At 43.0% G+C, this 23,841-nt stretch overlaps 1 protein-coding gene across 3 annotated transcripts; it reads left to right on the top strand.

The window, feature by feature from the left end:
- The first annotated feature begins 1,972 nt into the window (after window positions 1-1,972).
- Window positions 1,973-22,812, top strand: NAA30 (N-alpha-acetyltransferase 30, NatC catalytic subunit). 3 transcript variants are annotated; one of them, XM_074543998.1, is made up of 6 exons: window positions 1,973-2,080; window positions 2,384-2,446; window positions 2,489-3,313; window positions 10,482-10,605; window positions 12,613-12,668; window positions 19,381-22,812. In XM_074543998.1, the coding sequence occupies exons 2-6, from the start codon at window positions 2,387-2,389 to the stop codon at window positions 19,516-19,518; spliced, it is 1,203 nt and encodes a 400-aa protein (XP_074400099.1). In that variant the 5' UTR covers window positions 1,973-2,080; window positions 2,384-2,386; the 3' UTR covers window positions 19,519-22,812. The 3 variants fall into 3 exon arrangements, with proteins under 3 accessions (XP_074400099.1, XP_074400101.1, XP_074400098.1); XM_074544000.1 differs by having other exon boundaries at window positions 1,974-2,080; window positions 2,492-3,313; XM_074543997.1 differs by having other exon boundaries at window positions 1,974-2,080; window positions 2,384-3,313.
- The last annotated feature ends 1,029 nt before the right edge of the window (window positions 22,813-23,841 follow it).

The raw sequence follows: 23,841 nt of genomic DNA, 5'->3' as shown, positions 1-23,841 counted from the left end.
GGGCTTTGTGTGCACATTAATATAATATTCATACCTAAAGGACTTGTTTGTTGCTGTAGTATCTTAAAAGAATTTATTTGAGGCAGAAGAGCAGCAGAGATGGCTTGAGATTCTTTCAGCCTTGTTGAATTTTCACTGTTACCACTCACACAATGCAGCCCAAGGCTCATCCAGGCAGGAATGGATGCATCTCATGCAACTTTTGGAAGGAAAAGCAACAACTCCTGAGCTCTGATCAGCAACAGTGTCACCAAAACACCTCTGGCAGCTGTCCCCAGACTCAACACAGCTGGGAAGGTCCTTGTGGGCAGCGCCTGTGCCTGCTCAGGCTCGGGCTGGTCAAACAAAATCCAGAGCAGACAGCCACTGTCCCCTGTGCTGGGCACTGCTGGGGCCACACTGCCAGCCCTGGGTGCCTCCATCCACGTGAAAAACACCAATCGCTTGTTCTTAAAATTTTAAAAGTTTAATAGTAATTAAACGGTTATAAAAATAGCAATATAATTAGAGTAATAAAATAATTTGGACAATTTGGATTAGGACAATATGAGGCAATAGAAACAAAGAGTTACAGACAGTCTGGGTACCTCTTTCTGGGCAAAGTAAGCCTGAAAAAGGACACACATTAATAGAGGATTAACTCTTAAAAACAATAACCTGTTGCATATTCATACACCTCATCCATGATGCATAAATTCCATTCAAACACAGGATTCTGTCTGGTCAGTGTCAGCTTCTTCCTCTGAATCCTGACGGCGGCTGAGCAGGCAGGAAGAAGTTCATTTCTTCTGATAATGGAGCATAAAATTCTCTTTTTCTCAAAGATTTAGGTTTCTGTGGCTGCTATCTTGCTGCAAGTCCTCTCTTTTAAAAAAAGTATCTTACATGGTACAGTTTCTATCTTAACCTGATGTTATAACCTAAATTTATATTTAACACACTACTTAAGAAAATTAACACAGCATAACTTTCTAACATAACACATTTAATATTCATTTTAATATTTGAGAAAAGCCAATCATAAAATACACATTTTTCACAATCCAGGATGACATTCAGGGACTGGAACAAGTCTGGGGATAGGGAATGGAGCTCGGGAAGGATCTGGAGCTCAAGTTCGATGAGGAGCAGCTGAGGGGGCTCAGCCTGGAGAAAAGGAGGATCGGGGGGACCTTGTGGCTCTGCACAGCTCCTGCCAGGTGGATTGGACTCTGCTCCCAGGGAACAGGGACAGGACAATAGGACACACTCCTAAGATGTGCCAGGGGATGGATATCAGGAAGAATTTCCTCACTGGAAGGGTGATCAGACACTGGAATGGACTGCCCAGGCAGGTGGCAGAGTCACCATCCATGGAGGTGCTGAAAGCAAGAGACACAAAGCTATTCCAAAGGATGGGGAAGGGTCTGGAGGGGTCTCATGAGGAGCAGCTGAGGACATTTGGTGTGTCCGGCCAGGAGCAGAGGTCAGACCTGCGCAGCCAGAGCTGCCTGAGGAGAGCAGGGCAGGCCAGGGGCTGATCTGGCCACTCTGGGGAGCCCAGGGAGCCGCAGGAGCTGAGGCACGACAGGGTTAGGCGGGATATCTGGAAAGGTTCTTCTCCCAGAGGGTGCTGGGCACTGCACAGGCTGAACAGGGAACGGGCACAGCGCCAAGCTTGACAGAATTCGGATCTGGGACAACGCTGTCAGGCACAGGGTGGCATTGCTGGCGTTGTCCTGTGCAGGGCTGGGCGTGGGACTCCATGATCCCTCCCCGCTCAGGATCATAGACATGGATACTTTCATAGACACTCCGACTCTATGAAAGACTGGATGTGTTCAGTAATGGGCTGGGCTCAACGACTTCAAAGAGCTTTTCCAACCCAGAGACTGACTCCGTGTCCCTGGCCCTGTCCCGCTCCCTGCCCCGCTCTCCCCGCCCCGGGTCCCGTCTGAGAGCGCCGGCCCCGCCCCGCCGTCTCCAGGCGCCGCCGCCAAGAGAGGAAGTGTCGTAAGGGCGGACAGGAACTGGCCGCGGGTTTTACGGCCGCGGCGGCCGCGCTTGGCGGCGGCGGAGCGGGAGCTGCCCAGACGCGGCGGTGAGTGGTGGCGGCGGGGGCACCGCGGGCCCCGAGCGCTGCGGGAACGGCGCCGCCCGCGCCCGCAGGGGGAGCGGGGCAGCCGCCACAGGGCGCGGCGGGGCGGCGAGGCGCGGCCCGGGCACCGTGCGTGCCTTTGTTCGCTCCCCCCCCCCACTCCGCTCCCCGCCGAGCGCGGCCCGTGAGGCCGCCGCGCCTCTCCTCCCCCCCCCCCCCCCCGACACCTTCCCGTGGCCCCCGTTGGGTTTGGCGCCTTCCTCCTCCTCCTCCTCCCCGGTGAGTTTGTGTCGGTCTCTCCCGTAGGATATGGCCGAGGTACCGCCGGGGCCTAGCAGCGTCCTGTCCCCGCAGGGGGACACGCTCTCCCCCTTCCCCGGAGGAGGAGGAGGGGGAGCTGCTTCCTCCTCCTCCTCCTCCGCCGCCTCCTATGCCGCCGCCGCCGCCGCCTGCACCGGCGCCCAGGACGAGGAGGCCGAAGAGGAGGAGGAGGAAGAGGAGGGACCCGCGGGCGGACGAGAGCAGCAGCAGCAGCGAGGAGGAGGAGGAGGAAGCGACGGCGGCAAAGGGGGCCCGCAGCACCGCCACCACCACCGCCACCACCACCACCCCCCGCACCACAACCACCAGCTCAACGGCCTCATCAGCCCCGAGCTGCGGCACCTGCGGGCCTCCCTCAAGGGCAAGATCCTCGGCTCGGAGGCAGGGGCGGCCCCCGAGGGGCTGGAGAACAAGCGAGCCAGCAAAACAATGGGCTCCGGACAGCAGCAGTCGTCGCCCCCCAGCGCAGCGCCCTGCTCGTCCCCCCACGCCAACCACCTCCCTCCCCAGGGAAGGACTGCACCCTCTCCTCCTCCTTCTCCCCCGGCTAAAGGGGACAAGAGCCAGCCTGCTGCCACAACCACGGCTGCTGCTGCTGCTAAGACTGCAGCCCGCAATGGGCTGGCAGGAGAGACTGGCTTGGAGGAGGAAGAGCAGGAGGAGGGGGATGAAGGAGGGGAGGAGGAGGAGGAGTCCCTGCAGCTACTCTCCGGGTCCTTAGAAGCAGCGTGCAGTTTGAAAAGCTCGGGAACGGACTGTCAGCCCGAGGAGGACCTAACGATACGATACGTCCAGTATGAGTCAGAGCTGCAGATGCCCGATATCATGAGACTGATCACCAAAGATCTGTCTGAACCCTACTCCATTTACACATATAGGTATTTTATCCACAACTGGCCACAACTTTGCTTTTTGGTAAGTGCCGGAGGGAGCAGGGAGGGCAGGAATTGGGAGTGGCTTGGGGCTGGGGAGGAGGGGATGGAAGGGTTGGCGTTTGTGGAAATACTTTTAATCATCTTTTTTGGAAATACCTGTCCCCTTGTGACCCGTGCAGGTACAAGTAAAGCACGTGGCCGAAGTTCTGCATTTGTTAACACGTGTTTTAAATGGTGGGGAAAGGGTTTGAGCGCAGGGCTAGGATCCAGGAATTCAGGGCTTCTAATCTTGGTTTTGACATTGACTTTTGTGACCTTTGGTAGCTCATTTTATGATTCTGTCTCAGTTCCTGGGCTTGGATGTAAAAAAGAAAGTACTTAGTCCACTAATGCCTTGTAACTGCTCGCTAATTCTTGCACAATGGTTTTAAAACTGACTGAAGCGGGGCTGGCACATAAATGCTAAGTGATAGGTGGGGAGGCACTGTGAAAGGTTTAGCAGACTTTTTGATCTGTGAGCTTACTTTGACAAAGACAAGTCCCACTGTGTTGCTTTTACAGGTGTGAGAGTGCTCGCAGCATGCAGGAATCCTCACGTTGGCTCCCTGCACTAACAGCGTATTTAGCGTTGTATTCTTCCCAGTGCACTGTTGAAAGGCTGGTTTAGCTGCCCCCCTGCCTTCCTAAATGTTTAGCACTTTTTGTGTCTCAGTTGCAAGCTTTTAGGATGATAATGCTTCCACAGGTAAATGAAAGTGAGTAGAAGCTGGCCTGAGGAGTGCGTGTGCATAGCAAGGGCTTAGCTGTGCTTGATTTACTCACAGCAGCACTCCCAGCTGCAAAACAGAACGTTCAGGGGAGTTTGTGGCACTTCCTTGCTAAAGAAAATGAGGAATTCTTGTCTCTTGAAAGCTCTGTTTTAGCCAGAGCCAAGTCACCCTTCAGTTGAGGGCTATCTCTGAAATTTTGGTAGAACATGAGGACAAGAGGTGAGGCCAATGGAGCCCATCTAGCCTTGAACTTCCTGAATGCTCCCCGTTCAGGATCTGCTGGAATTTATAGCAGGGTTGATATGGTTTATAGGAGGATTTTCACAACTGTGCCCCTTAAAACCCTGCAGAGGGAATACAGTAGGATTCCAGGAAGTTGAGCAAAGCAAAATGTTGACCTTCTGGAACAAAACAGAATATGAAAATATCGGAGAGCGTTGTTGGATGCCAAGTCATGTTTGCCATTAGAGGGATGCTGATCAGAGCACAGTGATGTTCAAACACTGAGCTCTGCCTGTGACAGATTTACCTCACACTGAGAGTGAAATGCTCAAGAATTACAAAAGTCCATCCTTAGAGCATCAGGTGCAGCCCTGGTGATGCCAAGGCAATGTTGGATCCTCTTAGATCACAATGCATTTCTTTAGACTTTCACTCATTATGGGGTTTTTTTTTTGGTCAGGGAATAACTGGAGAATTTTGTTGTGAGAAGAGCAGTGACAAGTTGTTTGACAGAAAACTAAAACAGATGATTTCTAATAAGCGCATTTAAAGAGTAAGATATCACTCAAAGGAAAGAAAGCTTATTTTGTAGTGACAGCTTCATTTTTTGATAGCCCTGAAAAATCAACAAAACTTTTCTTGAACTCGATGTATTTGCCTTTTTTTTTAGAAAGGTGAAACAATGTAAAGAACATAAAATTATATATGGCTGTGAATGTCTAAAGCCAGCAAATTATCTGCTTAATAATTTGAAGGTCTTGCAGCATGTTGTGTTAGATTCATGTGTGGGAAGGTTGGGGTTTTTTGTGACTGGTTTTAATGTTTTTGAGGTTTGTTTCTTAAAAGGTTGTCTTGAAAATTTTCTGATCTATAAAATATAATTTGTTCCTGCAGTTAATGGACTCCTGAGCTACTTCTCTCCAATAAATAGCTTTAAAATATTTATCATCAGTCAGGGACTGCATATTTCAATTAGGAAGAAGTGTCAGGATGGTGAACATGAAGCTTAGTGCCTGATCTCACAGAATCATTTGATTTAATGCATTGTGGCCCCACACCCTTCTGGTTTCAGATTTTGTGAAGAGGGGGTTAGGCTGTGATTTGATTGTATTTGGAAAAAGATCTGTAAGGCTTCAGCCAGTTCCTTTACTGAATTTCACCATCACCTTTTGAAAACTCGTCCAGAGCACATTCACCTGTCTGCCCTGTCATGGCACCTTTCCTTCCCTCTCCCTGTGAGGGGAAAAGACTGACACCCCTGAAATTGAGGGTGGGATGTGTGCTTTCCCTGAACAAACAGCACTTGTCTCTTTCTGGTGGTTTATTTGGTGAACCATCTGAAACGTGATTTCCCCATTCTGACCATGCCAAGCTAATTTCTGGGGACATTATTAACTTTATTGCATGGATCTGAAAGTGGCTGAATTTTGGTTTGCCCTTCCCAAGCTGCCCAGTTGCTCTAAGGGCTGGTGCTTCTTTTCCCCTTCTGTTCAACTCCCTCTTCCTGCCTTGTGCCAGCCCCTGTGTTCCTGTGATTTTGGGAGCTGTGTTACCTCTCTGACAGCTTTTATGTGTAAATGTGTGTGTATTTAGCTGTTTTAGGGTGATGCTCTGCTGGTTTAAAGCTGCAGATCTATTCCTGTAGGATGTCCCAGGTGCAGGAGGAGAGGTGGGAGGGCAGAGACCAACCCTGACTGGTCAGTGGTGAGCAGAGTTTTGCAGGCTCAGACCACTCCCTAACTGTACACTCAAAGAAGAAGTTGATATTCCACTTCAAAAGGACCTGGAGATACTGAAAGTCTTAAAACCCTGTTAAATTCAATATCTAATTTTTCCATATAATTATTTTCCTGACTTTAGGGGTAGCAGCTTTGGGAATACTGCTCAGTGCTGAGCAGTATCTGGACTGTGGCAAGGTAATAACATTTTCCTGCATAAAATTCCAGTGGAAGGTGTCCCTGTCCATGGCAGTGGGTTGGAACTGATGATCTTTAAGGTCTTTTCCAATCCAAGCCATTCTGGGATTCTGTAAAACTCCACCTGTCTGGTTCAGCTTAAGTTTTGCCTGTCTTCAGAAGAGCAGGTTTGCAGTGTGTGTTAGGTGTGGGTGCCCAGTAAATGTCTGATTTTTACTTATTCTCAGAAGCTCTGTCAGCCCAGTTTCCCCTCAAATACCCACTCCTCTGTCAAAGAATGATAGGGGCAAGGGGCATCTTGTGTTTCATGTCAAGTATTTTTAAGCAATGTTACATCTTTGTCCCCAGATGGATTGTAAATGCATTTTCAACGTTGTAGCTTTCTTTTCAAGTGGTTTTGAAGCTTCTAGTCTTAGCAGTGCTAAAGTTCTGAGGCTTGCATTTCAGACTGATAAATTAAATATTTCAGAAAATTGTTTTCAAAATCCTTTCGCGTGGGAGAGGTAAGCTTAGGAAAGCTTGCTCTGTGCCAGAGTTTGGATAAGACAGAATGTAATAAAAGGCTGAGTGTTGTAACCTCTCCTGTAATTCACTGTACCACTCAGCTGCCTTTTAAGAAAAATCTAGAAAATCTATGCTTTTATTGGATTCTTAACTTTGCCACTAGCTCTAGCAGCATTTATAATTTAAACTTTCACAAGTTTAAAAATAACCTATTAATTCCATGTAAGTGGTTTTAAATGTGTTGTAAATCCTAAATGACTGCAGTTAAGTCTTGTTTTATACTAATGCTTTGCATTTTTTTAAATTGGATTTGATTCAAGAGTCTTGCTGTGTTGAAATTAAGACTTGTAAGACATCATCCCTGTTCTTCACTTGTGGAAAACCTGGGGCTTAAAAAGGAAGAACCAGAAAAGTCAGGAGGTTGTCTGAGAAGTCTTGTGGCAGATGTAGGAAGAAGTTTTGTAGGGAAATTTGCAAACTTTGTACTCCAGTTTGTTTTTAGGAGGGATCTCCCTTTCAGGCAGTCTGTGACTGTGAAAAGTGAAGTCCCTGCAGCACCTGAGCAGGTGACAGCAGGCAGGGCAGATATTCCAGGGGCTTTTCCTCAGCCAGGAGGGAATTGCTGCTGTCCAGGTTCCTGGAGGGAGGTGGGATTTGCCAGGAGCTGGGGAGAGCTCGGCCTGAGGTGGCACAGTGAGGGTAAAACCATTCCCTGAGTGGATCCTCTGATGGCATTTGGTCACTTGATCCCTAAATGGGAGCCAGCTCCTGCCCAGCTGTGCCTGGGATGGTTGGGATGGACTTTGGAGGTGAGAAAGGAAAAATGGCAGTGCAGCTTCTGTGTTTGAATTGCAAAATATTTCCCTTTTGGGGCTAGTTGGCTGTTTTAATCTGCTTTAAACAAAACTCCCAGGATCTGGATATTAAATGCATACTCAGACTGTGGCTGACAGGTATAATGCCATCTTTGATAATGAAATTAATACAAATTGATTAATTCTATGAAAAGTAATGTTCTTGATGATTTACAGACATTTCTCTACTAGCTGTTCCAGTATATTAAAATCTGGTTTGTTTTAAGCATTTAAACTTATTCATAGGAACAAAGATGATGCAAATATTGGATTTGGATTCATGTATGTTAATCCTGCTACTAATAACTTACTATTGGAGTAAATCTTATAGTACTCTGTGGAGTTTATAATGTATAATAGTGACTTAGGCTGAATTCTGTTTGTAGAAAATTGCATGTTTAGAAGTACTCTTGTATACCTGAAAGGAAAATTTGACTCATGATTATCTTTTTCCTAAATGATGTTGTGTGGGAGCTACTTTTCTTCCCTCCTCACAGCTCTCCCTATTCCAGTCTGGATTTTTTTTTTTTTTTAATTCACACAGTTTAACTTTCTCCAGGAAATTAAATTACAAAGTTTTGCATCATTTTGGTTTAGGTTCACTTTCAGCTTTAGATAAGGTTGGAAAGAAGGAGAAAGGAGAGGAAAGGCAACAAAACCCCCTCAGAATGAGGTGGAAATGCAGCACTGCCTTTGGGAGTGGAACAGCTGTAGATGAACTGCCAGACTAACCTGCCTGAAGACAGAGGAATAGATTTAGGGGTTTGGAGAACTGGTAACAGAGTCATTCTTTATTCCGCTCTCTGGCAGCAGTGGTAAAACCAGTGGGTATTTGCTTCTTTGATCACCGAGACAAAATTCTTTGCTGTTCATTTAGCATTTTAAATATATGATTCATGAATATAACTTTTCTAAAAAGTGCCCTGGACAAGAAATAGCTTAATCTAGGTTGTCATTAGTCCTGAAGCATGCAAAAAAAAATAATATATAAATATACCTTAAAAATTCTCCACATAACTGTTAGGATCAACAGTTTGCACGTGTTCACTCCAGGGCAAAGCACAACTATAACATGCTAGTTTGTGGTGTGCTTTTTTTTTTAGTGAGGGATAAGATTACATCTAGGTACTCTGCATAATTATAGCAATGTTCTGAGCAGTTTGTCTGATGATACTCTTTATTTAACTCCCTGCTTTTCTCAGGTCTGAGCTGAGATCCAGAACTTGCCTTGAGCTGAAACTTTGCATGCACAGCTCCTCTTTCCTGTGGAATAACCTGTGTTTTGGACCAAATGAAAGATTGCTTAGAGGCTCTGTGTTTCAGTCCAATTAGATCATGCTACAGTTTTTGTTTGTTATTTTAAAAACCACTCGTTAGATTGTTCAGGGTTGTTCTTGGATACTGCTGAAATGTGTTTTCCTGCCAAATAAAAACTTAGCAATAGTTATATTTGCTTCAGCTGCATTAGAGATGGGGTTATAATCATGCTGTATCACAGGGCTTTGGAACTGCAGCTTGTACCTTTTTTTGGCTGCTTCATTTCACTTTTGCTGCAGCTCCTGGTTAATAACCCACATCCAGGTGGAGATGCTCAAAGATTTGATTCTTTTTGGGGTGAAGAGACTGTGCCTGCAGTGTGACCTGCAGGAAGGAATCTTCTGTCCATGGAGCTTTGGCCTCCAGGCTGTGCACGAGGGTTCAGGTGCTTGAGTTTGTACCACAGACACTGCAGCAGTGAGCTCTGGCTTCCCAGGTGGCTGCTCTGAGGCCTGGCAGTGCTGGCTCTGCAAGTCCCTTGCATTGGACGTGGCTTAGAGTTGTAAATTTGGGTTGTCCCCAGCTCTTGTGGCAGCACTTGCTTGTGCCAATCATGTGCTGTGCTCCTGGTTTGGCTGCTGCACTCGAGCCCAAGGCTGGTCCTCCCTGCAGCTCTGTCAGAGGCTGTGGATCCTCTCACACAGCCATATGTAAAATCAGGAGTTTCTTTTATCTCTGCCCATCTTTCCTGAGTGCACAGGAATTTGTTTTCCCCTTGGATGCTGTCCCACTCTGCAGCATTACTCGGTTCTGCTGCTGCAGGTTATAATGTCATTAATCCCTTGTGCTGCCTAATCCCTCAGTTAACATCACTGAAGTTTTCCTTTCTCTCATGGTAAAATTTTGGTGAGCACAGTGGGTGTGCAAGTGGTTTGGGGAGGAGTTGGGTCCTTTCCTTTTTGGGGTTTTTCTTGTTAATATTTCAGAATTCCTACATCTCCTTGACCACGGTTACTGTGACAATGCCACTGGGATTAACTGCCAGTGCTCTTAACAAACGAAATCCCCAATAGTTAAAATGTGTGAAATTAACTGTGCTTTTTGTTTGTTCTCCTGGTGTCATGTGACTGAAAACGACAGTGTCTAAAGATTAAATGCAGCAACACTTTCCTCTGATCCTTTGTGGCCTTGACATTAAAACCAGACAAAAATTAAGCATGTTATCTAGCACAGCCTTTGCACAGGAAAATTCAGATCACTATAAAACAGGAATGGACTTTTTTCCTCTGCAGAAGCCCATATGAAAGGGTAGTTTATGCCTTAACCTGATCTTTTATTTTATTTGTTTTCCCATTTATTTTCCCTTTTATTTATTTCTCTTCCCTTTTTAATCACATGTGTTCTTACCTGTAGACTTTGTGCAATGATAGTGTGGTTCTCCCCAGGAATAATTCATTGGTTGTTAATTGTCCTGGAACTTTTTTGGAATGTAATAAAGCATTTAAATCTTTTAATCTTAGTAATACTTTTAGAGACGCTTTTAAAATTTACATTGTTACCTTTCATAGCTTTATACAAACAAATCCTGTGGGGCTCTTTGACTTGAAAAATGAAGTGTTTTACTGCTTTTGGGAGCACTGTGGATCCCAAACTGAGAATTCCACCTGTGTATGTTTGTCTTTAAGGCCATGGTAGGGGAGGAGTGTGTAGGTGCCATCGTCTGCAAGCTGGATATGCACAAAAAGATGTTCCGCAGAGGTTATATAGCCATGTTAGCAGTGGATTCCAAATACAGAAGAAAAGGAATTGGTAAGAATAGCCTTTTTTTTGTCTTCTTTCTTCTTTAAATCCTCTCCAGCTGGGATAACTGTAGCTGTCATAAAGATTTAAGCTGAACTGAAGTTCAGGATGTGGTGCTTTGTGTGTCATCCTCGCCTTACTCAACCACGCGAGCTCCCCAGTGGATTTTCTGATTTTGTTAAAATAACCTGAAATGCCCTGTGTGTTCACACCTGGGATCTGATAAGGCTAAAAAGAAAGGCAGGCTCCTTACCTCTGCCAAATAACAGTGGGAGCTGCTTTGTGTTTTATGTGTGCCCTCATCACTGTATTTCCATGTTGTGTTCAGGCTCCTTTTTTACAGTGAACTTATTCCCTGACTTCCCCCTATAAATTATGCATATATTACCCATCAGGGAGAATGTATGGAGCTCATTATTGTATTAATCAGGGAAGAAAAATAGCTGTGTGTTGTTACTTGAGTGATTGAAATGGAGATCTGTTTTGTTGGGAAGGTACATGGTAAAGAAATCACTCTTGGCAGGGAGTTTGCCCTTTCTCATTAATCAGTTTTGCCCTGGTGAAGGGATTTTCATTCTAACTCCAGTTAGCCAAGTTGGCTTAATTAAATATCTCTTCTTATGGAACTTAATTTTTTCATGCTGGTTATTGTGAAATTACATTATGTAAGGTATTTTTAACTAAATGTAGACGTCAGCTCCAAAGCTTAGAGCTGTGCTTCACCACTCATCCACACTGAACAGCTCATGCTTCTGTGATTAAAGACAGAAAATTACTTGCAATCAAAAAATACAGTGATCCATTGCAGAATGTATCATTGTGTTTGCTTTCTTCCAGAAAAAACCCTCCAAAAAAAACACATTACCACAACTGTTCAAGCATGTGCAGATTTTTTTCTTTCCCCAGTGCAATTCAAAAGCCATTGTTGGTTTCTGTAGTGGAGCAGAGGAAGAGGATACTGAGAAATCACTGTCTCTCCTTCCCTTTTAGCTGAGTCATGAAGGAGGCTGCCATAATTTAATTGCAGGTGCTTGGATTCAGAAGTAAATAAGAGCTAATGCTGTTATTATGAAGATCACTGCAAGACTTTTCCTTCACTTTAGTCAGTTGGTTAAATTAGAATTACATACATAGAATTTATCTTTAAAGCCTTGCTTACTTTAACATTATATATGTTGGCTTTTTCCAACATTTGCCACCTTGCTGTTTCTCAGTGTGCTGATAATCTGAAGATCTGCTTTAAATGTAGAACAGTTTTATCATCACATTCAGGGAAAATCTCTATTGATTAAAGTTTTGAGAATGTATTACAGCATTCTGTAGATTCCTTGGTGTTTTTTTCCTTTTCCATAGCCTTCTTATGGAAGTGAGATTTATGCAATTTCACTGAACAGCAGTTTTTTCCACTAATAACTTTGAATTCAGCTTTTAATTTCACCCCAGTTCTACAGACAAGTAGGGATATTACATTTGTAGAACTGTTGTGAAATAGATGACAAATAATGATTAAAAAATTAAACTTAATGCTTGACTGAGGGAAAGGGATGGGCCTTGAGAATATTATTAGATACTAGCAAACCCAAATGGGAATGAGCCATAAAAACTGTGGTTTCATAAGTTCTGTTACTAATACAAGTATTTGTTTTAGTAAGAGGAAATTCCCATGGAAGATGAATGTCCTTCAAGTACATGCCAGCAGATTTTGACTTTAAATGCAACAAAAAGGAATGAATCACATCTTGGAAGGCTATATTTAACACCATGTTGAGCAGAGCAGCCAGTTTCTAATATCCCTGTGTTACAAGAATCTTGCACTTGAGCTGAGTCTCTGGATAACTTCACAGATTATTTTAGTGTTCAAACTTGAGACTGCAGCTTGACTGCAACTCCTTGTTTTTCTTTCCTCCCTCCTTTCCCCAGGTGTCATGTCATGTAGGTAGCACACATTAGTCATATATAAACTGGCATTTTTGTTTTGCACTGCAACTCTGACACTTACTGAAATCTGTGTTTCAGGTACAAACTTGGTTAAGAAAGCTATTTATGCTATGGTTGAAGGAGATTGTGATGAGGTAAGATTTTATAATCAAAACTTTCATAATATAAATGATTTGCACTCTCTTGTTTGTAGATTCATTTCACAGGTTTTTCTTCTCTAGGATTTTTTTTAGGTGGGAAATAAGTTGGTAAGAAGCTCCTTTAGAATAAAAGGGAAAACAACCTCAAAAAAAGTATGGCACAAATAGGAGATGAACTTTCTAAATTTATCCTAAGTGCTGAAATTCAGCAATTTACCTTGTGAAGCTGCCTCAGCCTTCACTCAGGCCCATTTTCCTGCAAGGGCCCCATTTGAGGTGCAGCTGAGCAGTGGGCTGAGCATGTCCTGTGTGGCCCTGCCATCCCTTCAGAGCTCACCCAGGCACAGAACAGAGTGTGCTGTGCTGCTGCAGAATGTGGATTTATCACAGCACTCATCAGCCTCCTCTGACACTGCACAGAGCAGGGCTGCACTGGGTGAGCACAGGCACTGAACCACTGGCAAACTTCCTGCCCTACAAGTTGGTGCTCTTTCACCAAATTACAATTCCTGCTTTCTTTAAAAATATAAATATTGTTTATGAAATATAAATAAATATTTTATAAATTCTTGTTTATAAATATAAATATAAATATATATGTTGTTGTGTGTCTTGTTTAACTTGTGAGGAGCTCTCCCTGCATCCATCCATCCTCCATGCCCAGGTTGTGTGTCCCTTTAACTTCCAGCTCCTTGGCACAGTGCACTTGTTCCTGACATGTGAGCACTGTCATTTCAGTGTGTCATGGTTAATGAGCCTTTGATCTCTCCGTTATCTCACTTCAGCTGCTCCCTCCATTGTCCCACTGCCCCCTGGGGAAGTTCTGATGCAAAGCTACAATGGGTGTCACAGGACTTCTGGCAAACACTGCAGTTTATTTTCCACTTGTTGTGTTTCTCTTCCTGCAGTATCCCTGCCTGTGCTCTGGCTTCATTCATTGGGAGATTTATTCTTCCCCTCAGATCCCGTCATGCCTCTGCTTGCTGCTGTCTTCTTCCCCCTCACCTTCTCATTTATGTTGTAGTTGGGCACTACAGTGCAGTCTGTAATTCTTTTTAAGTTCTTTATTTTGGCTTCTTGTTTCTATCCTGATTTCTAAAATGCTTTCCTCTAATCTCTTTTACTGCTTGTCTACACTGAACTAATCAAGGAGAGATTGGTTGGTTTGCTCTCCCCATTGCTTTCCACTATGGTCTTGAGTTGATTTCCCGTTTCTAGACTAGTCAAGATTTTTTAAAAATTGCAAAATACTTAAGGGTCAGGGTTACAGTGTTCACACCACAGCTGCAGAAGTGAGATGCAGAGAAGGGAAGTGAATTACCCACTGTTATTAGAGAGTCAGGAGTAGAACTGGATGTTTCTAGTCAAGCTCTGAGTTGCAGTAATTACTGTGTAATTTCTGAATGTGCTATTCCTCATGTAAATTCATTTTTAGATTGGACTATCTAACAGGTGACCTCTAACAGTAACCTCCTTCTGTGTCTTTTTCCTCTACCACTGTCATATTAATCCAAGATCCCTTTTTGCTGGTTTTTATCTCCATCAACATGAAATAAATGTGATAAGGGTTGCAGGTCTGCAGTGAGGTCTCATTAAGTCTTAGTCACAGATTTTCCTCTCTGGTGCTGTATAAATGCTTTGGACCAGGGGCAGAGGGCATTTCTCAGATTGTGTCTCTTTATTCAAAGGCACTACAATTCAGACTCCTGGTTTTGGAACTGCTGTTTGTAGAATGATGATTCCAAACTCATCCCCTGATTTTTGGGGACTTTTGCACCAGCTGGGTCTTGTGCTGGCACTAAATTTTGAACTGGGAGCTCTTTAGTGAGCATGGAATACAAGCAGAGTATTTCACTGTTTATTTTTCTGCACCATCAGCTGAGGCACACCCACACTTATTTTTATTTATGTTATTCTTTTCCACATATAGATTATCCACTACCAAAGAGCCAATGTTTTCATGTTTATTTTTTTTCTTTGCCACCAAGTAGGTTTCTTCCACATACCCAAAATGGTGTAAAATAAGGAGGTTATGTGGAATCTGAAAAATTTAACTAGGCACCCATGAAAAGCTCTGCCCAACTCTTGGGTCTCACCAGTTTTCACAACACTTGTCAGGAGATCAGTTTCTGATTAATTGATGCTTAAAGCTCATCAAACACAAAGTGCTGCATCACAATAATTTGTCTGTGTGAGGCATAGAAATGGTTTAATCATCCCTGCAGCTTTTTAAGGTATTTTTCTACATCTTTGAATCCTGATGAAAATAAAAAGATACTGCTTTTTGAGATAAGATGGAGTGCAATTAAAAACAAAATGCTATTTTCTGAAACTTGCTTGGAATAGGATTAAAAACATGAATATGCAGCTGTGGGTGTCGTGAAAAATTTCCAAAGGCTGCTTGGAAACTCTTCCCTTCAATCTAATTATGGCATAGATGCAGTAAATAGACTTAATTTTAATAATTTGTGGCATATAATCTGATAAATGCCTCACTCAGTGTGTTGCTTTTCAAAGTATCACAGATTTGGCTTTGGAGGTACCAGCATTGAGTCCTGAAAAACAAAAGGATTTCTGCAACACCAGAGATGAAGATCTTGACAAATCACAGCTGATAGGTGGCATTTCAAAGCCTGCTGCAATGTTCTGGTGTTTAAGGACATTTTTTTCCCCTGGAGGTTGTTTTAGTGGGAATAAACCAAGGCAGGCCTGTGGAATGAGTGGGTTACTCTGAGAGGCAGAGTCTTCCTCAGGGGTGAGGAAGATTTTCTCAGGGAAAGCTGTGGAGTGGCTGAGGAGGGGAATTGGGTGGAATGGAATCTGTGTGCAGGGGAGGAGCTGCCCATGGCCTACATTAGAATAGAAACCAGGGAAGTGATCTGCTCTTGGGGGTGGCTGCTTGAACCAGAAATAACCTTCAGGCCTGGAGAAAGCACTCACACAGCAGCTTCCAGCTGCAGTGTCTGCATAGAACATTACAAAACTTAGGCATTCTGATTTGGATTTTTTTTTTACACCTTTATGACTTTCTCAAGTATCTGATGTTCATGAATTCTGATATTTGGGGTAGTGAGCTGTTCTGGGCTGAGTTTCCAGTGGATAACTCTGGGCTGGTTGCATAGAAAAGGTGAATAATGGAAATAAATCAGGTGAAGGTGAACAGTTCTACTTTCAGCTCCAAAGTTTGGGAAATATTTTTCTTCTGGTTTAAAAAAGAAAAGCATGTGCAGACTGCAGCAAGGTGGGTGTCTTGGCTGCTTTTTGTACTGTTTTTGCTGGCAAGCAATTTCCCTCAACTCTACAGCTGAAGACCATCCTGTGGAACTGTTACATCCCTTAATTACAATTAGGAAGGAGGAGTTGTTCATATGCAGGTTTTCCATCTGTAACAAATGACTCAGGAATCTGCATACAATCCATTCACTTTGTGTTACTGAAAAAATCTTTCAGTCATAAGAAGTGAATGGATTGATGACTAATGAAAATAAGACTCCAGTAATGGGACTTCAAAAACCTTTTTTAAACAAAAATGTAGAACATGAAAGGGAACTACAGATTCTCATGAGACTTCCCATTGGAACTTCAGGGTGATTTAGAGTGGGGTTTTTGACCACACTGGGAGGTGTGTAATTTTAATTCAGCACCACACTAGTAAAAATGAAATGTGCATTTTTATGGAATCCTATTTGAAATCGTTACATTGCTGATATTTTTAGTTTCTCCTTAGTCTACAAAACATAAAAAGTATGAACTTTAGATTTTGAGTAATGCCATGCCTGTCTTTGAAAGCTCAGGCAGTTAAATTGATTAAGGACACTGGACAAGCCCTCATAACTTGAGTCTGATGATTTGTCAGACTTAAAAGTAAGAATAGCAACCTCCTCTGAGTGCTGAGAAGACTTTCTTAATTTGGCTGTATCCATTCTATGACTTGGGTTTTAAACTTGAGTTCCATCAGAGTTTGAGCTGAAGAAGCAAGAAGGCTTGACCACTCCAGTTGGCTTCAGTTCAGGAATAAATTAAAAGTGTGAAAATACAGCAACAAGGAACATTGCACTCCACTCTTAATATAGATATCTTTTTGCTTCTAAACCCAGTTAATATTAGAGTTGTGCTAAAATGTTTGGTTTATGAAATTTAAGATAAAATAGAATGTCACAACCTTCAGAAAGTTGCAACTTGAGCAGAAAATGCTGTTAAATCTAATCAGAGCTTTGCTGCCCTTCAGGGGGGTGTTGCTGTGTTATCAGAGGATTTAACAGGCATATGTTACAACAAAATCAACCCACAAGAGCAGAAATAAATGTAACAATGGAAGGTTTGGAGCTTGATTGAAAAGCTCACACAGGAAGCGATGCATTCTTCAGCAAAGGAAGCTAATGAAACCTGAATAAAATATGCCTGTGTTTCCTTTTCAGATAACAGAAACATGTCTCCAGCTGCAGTGTGTTGAGATCAGGGAATTACTTTTCATTGTGCTGAGACTTCCTTAGAAATACCAGAGCAAATCTCTTGCATTTGCTTTCAAGATGAGCATTCACTCAGGTAGTGGGATTCCAACAAACCTGTATTTCAACATTGAACCACTCCCTTCAGCTCAATCACCTGCAGTGCTGGAAGTGTTTTAGCATTGCCAGGTGTTGGTGCTTGCAGTTGAATAGAGAGTTGTTACATCACTGTGCCAGGTTACTGAACCTTTGAGAGAGTGAATGTCCTTGGTAGCTGAGAGTTCAAATAAATAATCCTCTGCACAGGTCACATTCCTGCTCTGGCTTCAGTGTTTTGTTTAAATTGGAATTAAGGAGTTGTACAATGTGTAGAAAATAGCTTTCTCCAGCAAAATGATGGTGCTTCCATAATTTCTTACAGATGAATAGTTACCCATTTTAATGGATGAAGGATGTTAGGAGTTCCCCATCAGCCCACAGGACTTGCTAGTAATGTTCTGGGAAGTGCCAAACAGAGAAATTTAATCTCTCATTCTTCTCTCAAAACTAAGGATTGAATTGGGTTGTCTTAAATGTGCAGCTACAGCACTGCCCTGCTGTAATTTAAGAAGTTTGCTGATTAATATTTCAATGTGTGACTCTTAGTTCCTTTTTGTAAAACTAACTGTTTCCAAGTCTTATATTGTTCATTGGGTTGTTATCCCCAGCTTCATTGTTCTTTCAGCATCCTTACACTGACACACACAGGTGGGATTGCCCATTGGATGTGGCAGGCAGTGGTTAGACTGGTCACCTTCCAATAAGATTTAAAAATCCTTTTAATGCATTTATTTGACTCAAGTTTCAGGCCACTCTGACCACTGGCTGCCTCCCCCTTTCACACTGGCCTAGCCACTCCTCAGACTGCAGAAAACAAACCCTGTGGAGAGAAAAAGGAAAGGTTTTCTGCCAGGTGGCTTTGGAAGGAGCTCAGCAACCAACCTTGAGAGCTGGCAGGAGACTGGGGGGAAAGGAAATGGGAATGTGTGCCTGAAGGAAGGGAGGCCACAGAAGCCACAGAGTAGATGGACTTAAACTGCTCTACAAATCCAGGCTGATTTTAGTCCTGTATTTTCATTCTATGTTCTTTCTACAGTGACCATCAGCTGCTCTTTAATATGTGGATATTCACTATCAGGGGTGTATGGAGCCCCAGGCCTTGTTAGTTCAGCCCCTGTTCTTGCTAATAGCAGAACCCTAAATAATTGAGTTGGATACCAGTCAAGAGGCAGAATTAGTTTGTATTGTATGGAGGCAATGCAGGGCTTGGCAGTTATGGCAGAGCTCTGTTCAGTGCATGTGGGGAAAAGAGAGAGAGAAACAAGTCTGAAAAATTCTGAAGTTTTGTGGTTAATGTTTTGGTAAGGCCAGCATAGTTTTCTTGCTTGTGTTTGACAGTCCTGAGACAATTTTGAGTCTTAATTTAGACTACTCTTGGACTTGGGTTTGGTCTGAGTTATTTCTGACAGGTCTTTCTGCAACTAGGATCTTACCAACAGAGGGGGGAAAATGTGGAAAACTGCTTAATCTTCTGGTGTGCACTGTGATTTGGGTTAGGGTATTTGCTGGTACCCAAGCTGGATCAGGCTTGGAGCAACCTGGGATAATAGAAGTTGGAACTGGATGATCTTGAAGGTGCTTTCCAGCTTAGACCCCTGAGTGATTCTTGTGCTGAGCACAAATACTCACTGCAAACGTTGGCTCTAACAGCTGGTGTCAATTCAGAGCTTTTATCTACATCTAACTCCAAGGGATCAGGGCTCAAAGATATTAAATCATAAAATCCTCCCGTGCCAAGTTCTTGTGACATGCAGAAGTTCAGTTACTCACTCAAAAGATGTTTTGGACCCTAACCTGTTTGGTAGCTTGGGTTTTGGGGGAGGCTGTTTGGGATTTGTTTGTTGATGTGTTTTTTACCCTTGTTATGAGGTGCTGAACTGAAATACTGTTTACAGCCAAGAACTATAATCTTGAATGTTGTTTACAATTATAGCTGTGGATGAACTGCTATCTTATATTTTTCTAATGTGGAAATGAGTGCTTAATGTGGAAATATTGCTTAATTAAGTAAAGATAAGAAGAAATGAATTCCATTCATTGCTAACAACCATACCTTTAAATAAAACCTTTGGAATTGGTTCAGCAATCGTGTACTTGCAACTGCCGACTAACACAACACAATTCTTTTTCTTTCTTTTTCTTTCTTTTCTCCCTCAAAGGTTGTATTGGAAACAGAAATCACAAATAAGTCTGCTTTGAAACTTTATGAAAACCTTGGTTTTGTGCGAGACAAGAGGCTGTTCAGATACTATTTAAATGGAGTGGATGCACTGCGTCTGAAACTGTGGCTGCGTTAGGAGACCCCAGCCAGCAAGCGACGTCCCAGCAGCGCAGAGTTGTCCTTTGCATGCATTGCAATTTGTCCCAAATTGCTTTGCAAGGTGGACTTTTAGTACTTTCCATGCAGCTCTTAGACCTGTCAGTGTCCCATTGAGTGTCGCACACATTCGTTGCACTTTGGCATGGCGCATTTGTTCCGAATTAAAGCCGATTGTCTCAGACTCCGAGTCCTTTTGGTACCAGCCAGATGTGCCAGGTGATAGCCAAGATATGTTCATTCATTTGCAAGTCTGCTGACTCTTTAGGACATCCACACAGTGAACGTTTTAGCAGAGAAAACCTGGATGGGAACGCCGCGTTTGGTTCCCGAAAATTCAAAATAAAGCCAATGTAGATTGTAAAATTCTATAAGTATACTAACATTTCATACAAAAATTGCCATAGTTTTCTGGGGAAGAAGAAGAAGAAAAAGAAAAAAAAGGCTTCAATTTTAGGTTTTATTTTTCAATATTGAATTTTTCCATTCTTAAATATTGGTACCTCAGTGATTAGTGAATGAAAAAATGTATTGTAGGGTGGGGTGTGTGTTACAACGAGTAACCATTAAATTGCGTCTGCCAGTGCCTGTATAGATAAGTATATTTGTCTTCACCTCTAAGTTTGGAGTGCATGCTTTTATTCTTTTACTTTCTTCAGTTGTCTTTGCAAGGAAAAAAAAAAAGAAATCTGCTTTTATTTAAATTCTGGATTTGATAATAAATTATTTCAGATTTTTATAATTCGGATACTTCTCCCAAACAAGGGGTTGGAAGGCCCTTCTTATAGCAAGAAGTGTAAGCTATTTTAAAACCTTGAGTAGCTGCTAAAAAAACCTGGTGGCACCAGTGAATCTCTGCTGGGTTTGGATGCACTTTTGTCATTAAAAGAGTGAGGGACTTCTTTTAAAAGAAGATATAGAAAATTAATGTAAATTGGTATGATTTTTATTTAATCAAAATTATTGCTAGAAGCTCTGAGAAACAACTATTTTAAGATAGTTGGAACAATTTTTTTTCAGATTCAGATTGCTTTGCTTCAGTGTTTTAAAATGCTTCAATCTTTGGTTCTTGGTCTTGAAAATGAATTTCAAGGTGTATCATACTCATTTTCAGCTGCTCTCATTTTCTCAACTTACATGAGCTAAATTATTGGGGGATTTTTTCCCCTCTAAAATCAAAGCAGCGGGGAAGGAATTCTGTCTCTCTTTCTTGCATTCACTCTTGCTCTGTTTTTCTTTATTTTTTTTCCTTTCTTTATTTGGGCTTACATAGGTTTTACCAATACCCATCAATTTTTTCAGTAATGACATTGTCAAGGCTTTGTTGTTCTGTGTGATTCCATAGCCCAGGTCTATGAATCAGTTGGGTTGGGTTTTTTGTTTTGTTTTGTGGGGGTTTTATTTTGTTTTGGTTTTGTTTTGTTTTTTTGAAAGACAAGAATAAAGGTATTAGGTGACTTGTGGAAGCACCTCTGTAATCAGAGATCTCAGAATGTTCAGAGTTGGAAGGGACCCACCAGGATCAGGTCCAGCTCTGAGGTGAATGGTCCTTACAGGGAGCAAAGGATGGACTCTCAGTGAATCCACTCTCATGGAACCGAGCGAATTCTCCAGATTTGCCTTACTACACTTTTTATTTTTCCTTTTTAGAGTTTGGTTTGAGTCGTGGGGTTGGTTTTGGGTTTTTTTTTTTTGTTTGTTTGTTTTCATTTTTGCTAATTACTGTACACTAAAAACAAAACCAACAAAACCCCTACCTCCAGTATCATTTGGAAAAGAGCCCTGTGCAGGAAAACTGGATTTGAGCAAAGCCGCCTTTTGCACAGACCAATCGCACATGGTGATGGACGTTTCTTACCATGTACAAATCATGAGTTGTATTTGAAAATAAAGATTTTTAATGGAAGCTGGCCCTGCTGAGTTTTCTGCTTGTAGAGACACCATCTGTGCTGTCCAGGGGGTTTGTTCCCCTCAGTAAAGAAAACTCATCTTTAAAAGGGTGCCCAAGACAAAGTGTTGTCAGTGGGGTCTGTTACTCCCAGGACATGCTGGAGCTCAGCCTGAAGCCTGTGTGTAGCCACTGCTGCCTTGTGACACCATCAAACCTCTTGTTTTTCTGGGTGGCTTTTCAGCAGTTTTGATCAGTGTTAAGAGTTCAATGTTGGACTGGATCCCTTGAGTCAGGTTTCCCTCAGCTGTGGTCCAGGACATGTCCCTATGTCCTGCCTTGGAGCTGGATCAGGAAGGTTTCAGACCTTGCAAGCAGCTGCTGGGCTTGATTCACAAATTGCAAACTGGGCTGCCTTGTGTGTCTTGCTGGGGTTTCAGTCTGCAAAGCCAGACAGGCAAGTTTTCTATTGGTTAATGTTTAAGCCGTGGGTGTCTTCAGATTCAAAAGCCGACTGGCGAGTGAGCTGAAATCCCTCCTCACTGCCAAAAACATCCCTCTGGAGCAAACTTCAAATACAATTCTGGTTGGTTATTGTAAGAAGTGGTTGCTGCCATGCCTGTGTTGAAAATACTGAGCAAAATAGGTGTAGATCTCTCTCTTGTTTTTGTTTTTCAATATGGCCTGAAAGGTTCTGCCATGGCTGCTGTGTCACAGTTCACTGCAGGAGACACTGAGCTGCATGTGCTGGGTCCTGTCAAACAGATTTGTTCTCTGTGCTGCTTGGGATTAGGAAATCAAGTGGGAAGCCTTGAATTTGCATAGGTTTTCAAAAGGAATCTAGCAAGGAAAGGTTGGTTATTTCTCCTGTCTGTTGCTAAACACAGTTCTCTCCCCCCCTCGCCTTTTTGCATTGACAAATCTAACTAAGGAGTTGATTGCTTTTATATTTAAATTTGCCCAAATGTTGCTACTGGCTGACATGTCAGTCTGGATGTTTGCATTCATTATGTTGGGTTTTTTTTTAAGAAATGATCAGGTTCATCACCTTCAAGGCATCATCAAATTGGTGTTGCAGAGTATGTCACAAACTTTTTCAGGGCACTGCAAGACATTGCTACAACTCAGTGCTGTGTTGAAGAAACTTCAGGTCTTGTATAAACATTACAACCTGTGTTGGAGTTCAGGTATCAGGTGGGCATCTATGAAAATAGCAAGTGTATCTCAAAATACTGGACTGCTGTTTTGAGTGGATTATATTCTTCTGTCCCTTTATCCTTTTTGATGAGAACAAAACCAGTGGGGTTACGAAATGTACAAGTTGTCTAAATACAATGCAGTCAAATAAATGGTTACGTTGTTTATCTATTTCCTTTTCAACGGGAATGTTCTAATGCTTGTTTTGCTTTCTCTACAAAATACAAACTCACACTTGCTCAAGGCCAGGCTGGATGGGGCTTGGAGCAGCCACGGCAGGGTTGGTCTTGAAGGTCCCTTCCAACCCAAACCATTCTGGGATTCTGTGACAGAGAAATGGTGGGAAAATTTTTACAAGAGAAAAGTGCCTATCATGGCTTGATTTAAAAACTGCCATGGCTGTGTCAGGGACATCTTGAACATCATTTATCTGAACAGTGTCACAGCTGAACTGAAATGGGTTCTTTTTTATGGCTGTTAAGTCGTGACTAACACAGACACTGGATTTCCTGGGAGATAGGGATGGGATTTATTATTTTGGTTGCAAGTAAGCAAGAATTGGGAACTGCTTGCAGCCCTTGCAATTCTGAGAACTCTTCAAAGCATACAGAGGCGTCCTGTATGTTCTTAGAAGAAATGTACTTTTGAAATCCTCTCAAAGTACTTTCCATGTACTTTGAGCTGTATTCTATTTTACTTACCCCACTTTGTTCAGGCTCCTAAACCGCTGGGGATTTGCCAGCAGTTGTGCTGTGTGTGGTGTGCAGGTGACTGAGGGCTGCGCCCAACCTGCCAGAGAGCTCCAAGGCTTTTCTCCTTCCAGTTTGCTTTGATTCCTTACAGCTCCCAGCACCTAAAGAGGAACTTTTTTATAAGGGCATGGAGTGACAGGACAAGGGGCAATGGCTTCAAACTGACAGAGGGTGGATTTAGGTAGGAGATGAAGAAGAAATTCCTGACTGAGGGTGCTGAGGCCCTGGCACGGGTGCCCAGAGCAGCTGTGGCTGCCCCTGGATCCCTGGCAGTGCCCAAGGTCTGGCTGGACAGGGCTTGGAGCATCCTGGGATGGTGGAAGTGTCCCTGCCATGGCAGGTGTGGAATGAGATTGTCCCTTCCCACCCAAACCCTTCCATGACCCTGTTATTGCAGTGAATGATTCTCTGGCTGTTCAGCCTGTGAAGGTGGCTGGAGTTTGTAACCTCCAGTGGGAGACATTTA

This window comes from Zonotrichia albicollis, chromosome 6, assembly GCF_047830755.1.
Source record: "Zonotrichia albicollis isolate bZonAlb1 chromosome 6, bZonAlb1.hap1, whole genome shotgun sequence".
Classification (NCBI taxonomy): Eukaryota; Metazoa; Chordata; class Aves; order Passeriformes; family Passerellidae; genus Zonotrichia; species Zonotrichia albicollis.
The sequence above is the reverse complement of the archived record's forward strand: the minus strand, read 5'-3'. Positions and strand labels throughout refer to the sequence as shown.